At 43.3% G+C, this 11,432-nt stretch overlaps 1 protein-coding gene across 1 annotated transcript in view; it reads left to right on the forward strand.

The window, feature by feature from the left end:
* Positions 1–11,432, forward strand: part of Cachd1 (cache domain containing 1) — a 230,044-nt gene that overhangs the window by 198,528 nt on the left and 20,084 nt on the right. The window contains exons 14-19 of the mRNA XM_021199687.2: positions 1,502–1,644; positions 2,277–2,458; positions 3,868–3,978; positions 8,426–8,548; positions 10,616–10,715; positions 10,805–10,921. Of these exons, the coding sequence (XP_021055346.1) occupies positions 1,502–1,644; positions 2,277–2,458; positions 3,868–3,978; positions 8,426–8,548; positions 10,616–10,715; positions 10,805–10,921 (776 nt within the window). The remainder of the gene's footprint in view (positions 1–1,501; positions 1,645–2,276; positions 2,459–3,867; positions 3,979–8,425; positions 8,549–10,615; positions 10,716–10,804; positions 10,922–11,432) is intronic.

An 11,432-nucleotide genomic window follows, 5' to 3' on the forward strand; every position in this document is an offset into this window, starting at 1 on the left:
CATGGGAACTTGTTTTCCTCCAAAATTTATTTCTACAAAGTTCTTCCGGATACAAGACCAAAACTCTAGGCCAGGCTAAGTGATCTCTTCTGTGGCATACTTCAAAATTGTCAATAATTTATACAAGCCTGTGATGTCAGTCAAAGAAGGCTGCATCTTACATTTCTTTGTTTGTTTGTTTCAATTTGGGGTCTGAGGTTTCTATGTCTGTTTTATATGAAAAAAGACTTTTTTTTTTTTTTTTTTTTTTTACAGTTTAGTGAAATAGTTTACAGAAAAGCTAATATAAAACTTTTAAGTTCTGATCCTATAAACTGTGCCCTACTGCTAACAGAGAAGAGGCACATCCTGAGATTGGGGGCAAAGGGCAAGTTGGAGCCCCTGGAAAGAAAGAAGCTACAGTCCACCTATTTAAATTGCATTTGCATATTTCCTTATAGCTACACTGCCCAATATGTTAACTACTGGCTTGATTTAGTGGAATTTTTTTTTTTTAAACTAACCAGCTGACATGATAACATCATCTGTGAGAGCTATCAAAAGGAATGATAGTGCTTTATGTCACATTTTAAAAAAATAATAAGGCTTAGCATGGTATGGTGAGTGCTTTTAATCAATCAGGAAGCAGAAACAAACAAATCTGTGTGACTAGCCTGGTCTACAAAGAGAGTTCCAGGCTAGCCCAGGGCTGCACAGTGAGACCAGTTTAAAGAAAAAAAAAAGAAAAAAAATATTAAATGAAAAGTATGGTAAAGTTGAAGGACAACAAAAATCTTAAATAGTAAATAGAAACTTTAGTTTCACACTCTGATTAATTGCAAGAATTTTGTCTCAAATAGAAAACTAGTTTCCATGTTAGAGATAGTACTTAGGGACATGCACGAGGGATGCTCCCCAAGCTTTGTTATGCCACGGTTGCCTGCCACCTGTGATGATAATTTTTTAATTTGGTTTTTGCATTGATGCCAACATTTCATCTCTCTTCTTCCTGAATCACAGCACTGATGTGAATTCTCTTAAGTGTCGCTGATGCGTACTCCTCTGCAGGCACCGGTAACGCATTGGCAAAGCCCTGATCAGTGTGGTTCTGGAGAATCCCTCCTGATATTTCCCCACTCTGCCAATGCTTGCCCAACATTTCTTGACCAGGAAATGGTGGACCCCAGCTCTTGTCTACTCTGGGTCCATGATCGCGTTGCACCCTCTTTTTCAGCTTGCCTGGCTAAGACACTCACGACTCCTGGGTCTAGCATTTGTGCCTCTTTGGGCCCACCCCCACCCCATTTCACTCCTAGGACCACAAGCTCCCTGAAGGGAGAGAATGTGGCTTTTTTTTTTCCTTCCCTTCTTCTTTGCTCCCATTGTCAAGCTCTTTGTGTCCTTGTGGAAGGCATTAAGCCACCGTAGCAGACATGTTGGCAGAGCCTAAGTGATGGCTTTTGTTTGGGCCCCAGATGAAGTCTCTGTGTTCTGAGACCTGCTTTGTTGGGGTCTCTTTCAGAAAGTCCAACCGTCATGCTGTCTGCTGGCAGCTTTTCCTCCCCCTATGAGCACCTCAGCCAGCCAGAGACCAAGCGCATGGTGGAGCATTACACGGCCTATCTCAGTGACAACACGCGCCTCATTGCTAACCCAGGGCTCAAAGTACGTACTGGCACAGGCTACATCTCTGGGGCCCCTTTCCACCAGTCTGGGGGGTGGGGGTGGTGCTGGCAATGACACTTTGAAGTATCCAACCCTGCTTGCATATGGACCTCTGTAGTCAGGAGGCAAAAAGGCAGAGTGTGTGCCCTGGGGGAGACCAGTCAGCTGTGACCCTTCTGATGGATTAAGAAGCCCCAGTAGACCACAAGAAGAATCTACTTCAAGTCTCATATGCACTGGGGGTTTCCAAGTAGGGGGTGAGATAAAGAGACCAGAGAAAATTTCCCACTCCATTGTTCCCATGGTAAAGAAGTGTTCTGTTGTCTGTTGAGATAAATACGATATTCAAACACCAAAAAGGGAGAGGGCTCTGTGTGTCTAATGATTCACCATAGGAATTTTCAGGCTGGCTGGATGAACAACTGAGGAGTCACACCTCCCCTGACTGTATCCCGTGAACCTTTGTTGTCATCAAGTTCGGCCTCATCCATCTGCTCTGGGAAGGTTTTGAAGAAGTTCTTGGGCTTGGCTTCCCTGCGAGAGAGCCTTGGGGAGCCGTGCCAGCGGCCTACACTCTTTTCATGTGAGCTTTTTTTAAAGGGGCCCCCGCAATGTCTTCCTTTGTTTCTTAGTTCTCTGTCAGAAATGAAGTAATGGCGACCAGCCACGTCACAGATGAATGGATGACACAAATGGAAATGAGCAGCCTGAACACGTACATTGTCCGCCGTTACATAGCAACACCCAATGGCGTCCTCAGAATTTATCCCGGTTCCCTCATGGACAAAGCGTTTGATCCCACTAGGAGACAGTGGTGAGTCTGAGGGGCTTCAGTTCCCAATTCCTCCTAAGCCCAGAGAGTCATGATAAGCATATACAGTAATGGGCAGTCATGAGAGATGACACTTTCAAGGGGGTAAAATCATTTCAGTATTTTTTTTTTCTAATACTAGATTTGTGGGCTATGTTTTGACTGCAGTGCCTTTATCTCACTATTAAAATTTTGAGACCTAACTGCTTTACATTTGTCTACTTTAACTCCTAAGGGCTTGCTTGATTCCACCTATGACTAGAGTGTCATCTTGAACTAAAATACTTGGTCTTACTCTGTGTAATTATGGCGTCAAATTACACAGCTCATATTTGACCTATGGGAAATGGAAAGAGAAAATTTAGTAGTGTTCTTTTACTTCTGGGCTTCGTTTTCACCCCAAAGCTAGCCAGGCATTATAGGGAATGCAGGGAAGCAGCATAAGCCAATGACAGAACTGCTTATTCCGTGTTGGGTAACAACCGGCTCACTCAGGGGTCAGCTCTTCGTGCCAGCTCCTCACCTGTACTAAGCCTGGATGGTTTCTTTAGGTTTGTTTATTTCTCTTCCTTTTCTGTATTACCTTCTCAGTCACCTGAACTACAGATCTCACAAAAAGCTCAGAGTCCAGTACGTATTATAACAGAAAACCTGATTTTTCTCAACTCTTGTTGTTGCTATCATCAGACATAAACGGTGAGACTCTTGGTGGGTCTGTAGCTCAGTGGCCGAGCACTTGCCTAGCATGGCTACGCCATGAGTTCCAACCCCAGCGTCTCAAAAAGAAGTAAGGAGCTAGAGAGATCCTTAGTAGTTGATAGCCATCTTTTGCAGAGGACCCAGGTTCAATTCTCAATCCCACCCACATTGTGGCTCCCAGGCATCTATAAATCCACTTCAGGGAATCTTAACCCCTGATCTCTGCAGGCACCAGGTATGCACATGGTGCACATATATACAAGCAGGCAAAACGTTCATGCATAAAATCTTTTTTTTTTTAAAGATTTATTTATTTATTTTACATATGTGAGTACACTGTAGCTGTACAGATGGTTGTGAGCCTTTATGTAGTTGTTGGGAATTGAATTTTTAGGACCTCTTCTCGCTCCAATCAACCCCACTCGCTCAGGTCAGCCCCGTGTCAGATCTCATTACAGGTGGTTGTAAGCCACCATGTGGTTGCTGGGATTTGAACTCAGGACCTTCAGAAGAGCAGTCAGTGCTCTTACCTGCTGAGCCATCTTGCCAGCCCATAAAATCTTTTTTAATTTAAGGAAGATTTATTTTGATGTTTTAACATGATAACAGCACAGTTTATAATGAGTATTTTAGAGCTACCAACTTGTTGCTCCTTCAAACTTACAGGGTAGTTTACACCCCAAATCTCATGACTTTTCTTGGGTCTCTGTTAGGTATCTTCATGCAGTAGCCAATCCAGGGCTGATTTCCTTGACGGGCCCTTACCTGGATGTTGGAGGAGCTGGCTATGTCGTGACCATTAGTCATACAATTCATTCATCCAGGTAATTATTTTAATTAATTTTTAGTCACTTAAAATCTTCGAAATTCCATTTTATTAATTTATTTAATATGTATTCATGGGTGTGCATGCGTGCATAGGACACACATGGAGGTCAGGATAGCTTGCAGAAAACGACTGGTTCCTGTGTACCATTCAAGTGCCAGGGATCAGGTGAGCCCACTGTACCGTTCGAATGCCAGGGATTGGGTCATCAGGTTAGCCCACACTGAGCCATCTCACCAGTCCTTTCCAGTTACCTTTCAAATCCATCAAGAGTTTTGATCCCACATACAAAGCAGAGTGGGTGTGACAGCCCATAATAGTAATCCCAGTACTCAAGAGCAAGTTGTCTAGCTATGCTAACCAAATGTATAACCCACTAGATCCAGTGGGAGACCTTGCTTCAGTAAATCAAGTGGAGAGTGACAGAGGAAGACCGTTGTTATCACCCCAGACCTCCATGTCAAGTGCTTAGGTGCCCCTGCACACATGCCACATACATACACCTGCAGAAATGAAAAAAAAAATACCCACTGGAACGTGACTGCTTCTATTGCTAGAATTTTCCAGCAAAGGATCTTTTTTTTTTTAACAAGGATCAATGTCCCAGGGCATTAGACTATTTGAGTCTGACTCTTTAAAATTATATCAGTTGTTTGCTTTGGTTTTCCGTTCTGTGTTTTTGAAAGTATCTCTTAAAACTAGGAACTTCTTGAAAACTGACCTTGCCACTGGACATTGGTTCAAGTCAGTACCACTGGACATATATTAGAATGTGTTTTTTCATACGGCTTAAACCTTCAGTTCTGATGCTACAGACATCAGGGAAAGCTTGGATGGGAAGGTGCCTTGCTTTAATCCCTTTATTATACAAATAGCTATTTTCTCAAAGCAACCAACAAAGACCACATTTTACTGATCACCTGGCATGATGCCTTAACGTTTAGAGGAAGCAGATTTTCTTGGCTCTTCAGTGGTGTTCATTATTTATCAAATGGCTGACGCTAGTTAGGATTCTTCTGACATAAGTTCATTGAGACAATAATTGGAAAGCAGAGTGGGAGGGAATTCCAGCATCGGGGCCCCTGTCTCTATGGAAAGCCATGCCTGCTGCCAGCCAAATGTGATTCTAGGGCCACGGTGTCTGCTTGACTTTTAGCTTCTCCCATAACACAAATTTCAAACATAAGCAAGTGACGCTCCTATGGATGGTGTACATCCTTCAGTGTTTCTGTTATCGCCATCTGGTGGGTGAGCTTGTGTCTGAAGCGTGAGCCGCATCGTCCCCTCCATAAGGTCTAATCAGTTGAGGGAAAGTAAAAGGACTGTCTCCTCCCAAGACAGAGTCCATCTCTTTGGCGACAGTAAAGGGTGGCCTTTCAAAGGTAACAGCCAGGTGTCTCATCAGAGCTCCTCACGGTAGCTCGTTGTCACGAGCACTCAGCCTGTCTTCTCTTGTGTGCTTTCAGTGTGTGCGTGGGTCAAGGCCAGTGTGTGAGTGTATGTGTAGAAGCATTTTTGTTAAGGAGTAGAGAAGGGCAAGAGTTTCCATGTGCTTTGGTGGCCAAGTCTTTATGCTGTCAGTTCCAGTGAAGCATGATGGGAACGCAGTGGCTTTTCAAATGAGGACAACATCAGATCTCCTCTTTGGTTATCTTCTTGTGAGTTGACCAACAACAAAAATCCACTATATCCATCCCAGACTCCAAGTCACTATAAATATAGATTCCCCCCTCCAAAAGGCATATGCTTTGGCCCTGCTCAAAAGGGAGCAAGTATTTTGTTTAGCTGGGTGTATTTTAATTATTTAGAGCTGTGACTTTTTCTTTTTATCACAGTCTAGATCCAAGTCAGTGGCCTCTTCCATTGCTCACCCAAAGCCCCTGTGTCTTGCACTGATAGATAGGCTTAGCAAAGGTGCCAGCCTGGGAACCTACCCCCTCATTGGCATATAGATATATATATAGAAATAAATAGATGTCAATGTACTGCTTATGATTTATGTGACTGTAAGCAATCCCTCTTGCTTTTGTTTCTTCACTAGACTAGAGGGATATTATAGCCTATCTCAGATAATTATTTTAATGATTAAATTAAACAATACATAAAGTTTATAGGTCAGTGCCTCGAATGTGGAAAGTAGGTCGGCTGATAAATAAATAGCAGGCGATGATCAGGCATTGACCCTGTGGCTTTGAACTGGTCGGAAGAAACAGCTGACCCAGACACTCCGCGTGTCTAAACCGAACCACCCACCCCTGGTTTCGCATGTGCTTTAGTATTGAGGTAGGGGAGAGCTTTCTAACTCAGCACTCGGCAGTCACAGATGGGAGCTCTCGCTGTTCTTCCACAAGCATTTCTAGCAGCCTGACAACCTAGCTGGGCATTCTTACCGTATGATAACACTGCTGGAGATAAAGAGCCTGGTCACATGATCTCAACAATCAAAATCACAGAAATGGATTACCAGAAGCCTGGTCCATTATGCTTAAAATTGTAGATTTGGCTGGCTGCATAGTTCTACACAATTCTTTGAGTTGCTATGGTAACCGTTTACCTGTCTACAATTCAGGTAAAATGAAGATGTACGCTTCAGCATCTATTGGTTCTATAGGCATGGGTAGCTGCCATTCAAAGGAGGTTTACAAATAAAAGGAGCATATCCCCAGACCTGAGCAGCACTTTTCATAGGTGCAGCTATATAGTATTGTAGAAAAAGAGCTAGTCGGGTACTACTCTGGATACAGGGAAAGGATGATATTTAAGTCTCTTAATAATGTTTATGAATGTTTCCACTCATAAAATACAAACTACAATTCTTTCCGAGCTTCTTCCATAGAAATTAAATTGTTTAAAACTGCTTACAGCCCTTAAGACCTGACTCAATGACTAAGACCATATGCTTCGGAAATAGAGAGTTTTTAATCCATGTATATACCAGTTATGCCATGATGTTGGCCAAGTTCTTCTATCTTGCAAGCTTCAGTGTTCTTAATTCGATAAACCTCCAAAGATAACCACAGAAGGGGCTGGAGAGCCGGCTCAGCAGCTAGGAGCCCTTATTCTTGTAGAAGACCCAATTTGATTCCCAACATGAGTTTCAGAGAGCAAGGGCTCTAGTCACGTACATGGTGCACATAGATAACATGTGTAGATACCCATACACAGAAAATAAAAATAAAATAAAGATCACTGTGAGAGAGGGTTGGGGTTTTCACTCAGTTCGTAGAGCACCTGCTGAGCTCATAGGCAGTACCTCCCCCCCGCCCAGTTCCCCCCTCCCTGATTTGGGAGAAACAAAATAAGCCATCATGAAATAGTTAGGAATGTCACTTTTTTCTTTTGGCATTTTCCTGGTAATTAGGCAGGTGGGTGATAATGGTTGTTGGGCTCTCAATGTTCCATATTGGGCAAACCCTGCTGTTTTCCACTGAATGACTTCTGCTTTAACACATGATGGTGAGGTAGCTTGCTAATCATTATGAGCACTGTCACATCTGGTTCCAAGAGCAGACTTATTTTGTAAAAGTACTACTATTATCTTCATTTTTGTATGAAAATCTGAAGCTTTAGAAAGGCTAAATAGCAGTCAGGTGTCCCATAAATAAAGCCAGCTATGCCAGAACTTGACCCCATATCGACCAAAAAGTTAGCCGGCTTTACCTGTGGACTCTCCCTCCTGGGGAATAATAGTATTATAGAATAGAGAGCTTGCTGTTCTGCAATGCAGAAGACTCATTCTTAAATGTAACCATGTTTTCAGTAGTCCGCCATGGAGTTGTGTTCCTGATAAGTGTGTGGCCTTACTCTGCTCGCTCAATCTCTGAGACAACTGTTTCCTTTCTAGCAAAATGCAGGAAGTAATGAATGGCAGTCACTCATGTTCCTTTTCTAGAAGTCTGCTGAAAGTAACTATAGGGTCTGTGAAGTGTGTCAGGGGATCAGGGCTCCTGCTGCAAACCCAATGGCCTGAGTTTGATCGCTGGGGCCAGGTGGTAGAGAGAGAGAAGTGACTCACCCACGTTGTCTTCTATGTACATACTGTGGCAAACATGCGTCCACATACATCTATACACATACAAATATACATGCTTATGTATATACATACATATAAGCATGCATGCATATATACATACATACATAATTATTTTAGCCTTTGTTTTAAGTATCGAGACCAAACACCTCTCACATGTCTGCATCGATATTTTGCTCAAAAAAAAAAAAAATCCATGAACTTATGAACTTGGTGGGTGACCATATTCTACAACTGTTCATGTTTAGCACTGGTCTTGTTCAGAAAACCATAATGAAACTCTAAATGTTTTCCCTCAAACCATCTTTATGTTGTATTCAGCATTTGTAGGCACTGGAGTTGGGGAGGGCGTGTATTTCTGGTACCAGACGTTATGTATGTGACCCTTACTCTCATTGGTCCCTTTCATATGAAGTACACAGCTGTCTTCCGGACACACCGTGGCTGTGATGGGCATCGACTTCACGCTGAGGTACTTCTACAAGGTTCTGATGGACCTCTTACCAGTTTGTAACCAAGATGGTGGCAACAAAATAAGGTAAGCCCTCCAGGGACACCACTTTGTGTCTGCTGCCAAAACGAGAGCACAGTACTAGGTGTGGACCATGTCAAGACAGGAGATTGCGTTCATGGCCTGGCTATCCTACTAAGGCAGGGTTTTATTGTCTTCTTTCCCCTCCCCTCCTCTCTCTACATATGTGTGCTCACATGCACATACACACACATGCACACGCACATGTAGAGGTCAGAGACTAACTTCAGGTGTCTGAGACAGGCTCCCTTAAATTCATGACTTCAGACACCAGGGTACCTGATCTATGAGCTTTTGTGGATTCTGTTACAGTGAATTAGTTAAACCACTTTGGCTCCCTGCACGCTGCACCGACCTAAGAGCTCTCTGGATTTGTGAATTTAAGACAGACAGACAGACAGACAGACAGACAGACAGACACACACACACACACACACACACACACCAGCTAATTTTGATATGCCTTGTCTAGCTCAATGGCTTGGTACTTCTAACCTCCCCATGGCTTACACACACTTCCCTCCAGTATTCCTGTCTTAATACTTTGTAAATCTATATTTTATCTTTGCTGCCCTGTTACCTTCTGGGCAGCCCCCCACAGGGCTGAATTCCCTGTACACCTATACTGTTGGATGCTTTCTCTCCTGCACCCAACAATAAATCTTATCCCCCTCCCTCTTAGTCATGGTAGGTCCCCCCTTCTTCCCCTCTCTCTTGGTTCCTCCGCACAAAATCTAAAAGTCCCACCCTGTCTCCCTGCCCAGCCAATGGCTGTATGGCAATTCTTTATTATCAATCGAAGCCAGCTGGAGCCAGGGACCCTCAGGTCTGGAAGCGCAGGTTTTAGGAGCTGAAATAAGACAAAGCATTACAACCAGTTCCCAACAAGATTCTGATTACAGAAGTGTGCTAGTGCACTGGGCTTTCCGTGAGTCTGGGCAGTCACAAGACAAGTGGTTTTCCCCCTGAATCATCTCCCCGGCCTTTCTTTCTTTCCCTTTTTGAAGGTGCACACATGTTTATTATTTAGGCAGGCAGATGCAGCGCAAAGCAAGGGGAATAGCGTAGGGCCCCAAAGTCTTGTTTCTCTATGAGTCAGTGATTAGAAGCTCCCCTCAACACTGGCATCGGGAAGACCAGAGGGCACTTTCTCTCAGGCAGCACTTTTGATGTTAACTTAGTCATTAAGCCAATCTTTGTAAAATTTCAGCTGCCTAGACTGCACTTTTACGTCTTCCCAGAAAGAGGCTCACAGAACTGCGAGACGTTGCCTCCTGAATTTCAAAAGAAAATGTCTGATCAAAGCAAGGGCATTCCCTTGATTCAGTGCAGACAGCTTTTAAAAAATAGCTTCTTAGTTCAGTCTTGTGCTCCACGCTTCGTGTCACTGCTGAATTCCACATTGGTGTTTAATGGGCGCGCTCAGGGATCCTGGCCCTGTGGGGTACGAAGCAGAGCCCACTCTTGATTAAAGTAGTTCTAGCGCTACTTAATGTTACTTACTGCCAGTATGTTTGTATGTACTGAGTGTTGTATTTTCTTTATGTTTGTTTCTGTAAATACTTGTTCACTTCTCTCCTCAAAAAAAGAAAAAAATGAGCTAGCATCCTCCTACTAATATCTTTGCAAAGGATTTCATGTTCCTCACACAGTTGGATTAGGTGGGCACATCCTCCGTGAGAGTGGCTCACAACTCGGGGGTTGTGACACCTTTGGGAGGTCAAATGACCTTTTCATGGGGTCACCTAAGACCCTCTGAAAGCACAGATATTTACATTACAATTCACAATAGTAACAAAATTACAGATATGAAGTAGCAATGAAAGTAATTTTATGGAACATGAGGAACTGTATTAATGGGTAACAGGATTAGGAAGGTAAAGAACTACCACTCTATGAAATGTATAGGTGACCACAGAGCAATATGTTCTTACCATAACCTGGAGGCCAGTGAGCCTGCCTTTATTTTCCCCCACAGAAGTCTGGATAAATGCAGTTTAAGGCAGGCATATGCACGTGTTCTTTGAAATCACAGTAGCTGCTCGTATGAAAGACATCACTTGTTTCATACAGGTGCTTCATAATGGAGGACAGAGGTTATCTGGTAGCTCATCCGACTCTCGTTGACCCCAAAGGTCATGCACCTCTGGAGCAGCAACACATCACCCACAAGGTATTCATTGGCCAAGAGGGTCAGTCCTATTCTGTGACAGCCTGGAGTGTGTAAAGTGACATATGTCTTCTGTCTTGTGGCCTTGTCAGGAGCCCCTGGTAGCAAATGATATCCTGAACCATCCCAACTTTGTGAAGAAGAACTTGTGCAATAGCTTCAGTGACCGGACCGTGCAGCGATCTTACAAATTCAACACTAGCCTGGTGGTAAGCTATGTGCGAGTGTCTGCTCCTTCGTGGACAGAGTGATGCCTGTTCATGTTTCACTGCCTTGGAGTCACAGAACCGTGGGCTGAGGGGAGAACTTTAGGAAAACCCTCACTGTGATACGGACAAATGGCCAGGATGGGACAGGGACTGTCTGAAGGTCACAGGGTTGGCACTCTGGTTTGATTAATATACCAACTGTATTAGTTATGGTTCCCTAGAACAGCAGTTTTCAACCTGTGGGTCATGACCCCTTTGGGGACTCAAATGACCTTTTCATGGGAGTAGCATATCAGGTATCTTGCATATCAGATATTTATATTACAATTTATAACAGTAGCAAATTATAGTTATGAAGTAGCTACAAAAATAATTTTATGGTTGGGGGGGTCACCACAACATGAGGAACTGTATTAGAGGGTCATAGCATTAGGAAAGTTGAGAACCACTGCCCTAAAGGGATAGGATTTATACTATATATATATATATATATATATATATATATATATAT

This window comes from Mus pahari, chromosome 6 (genome assembly GCF_900095145.1).
Source record: "Mus pahari chromosome 6, PAHARI_EIJ_v1.1, whole genome shotgun sequence".
Lineage (NCBI taxonomy): Eukaryota > Metazoa > Chordata > Mammalia > Rodentia > Muridae > Mus > Mus pahari.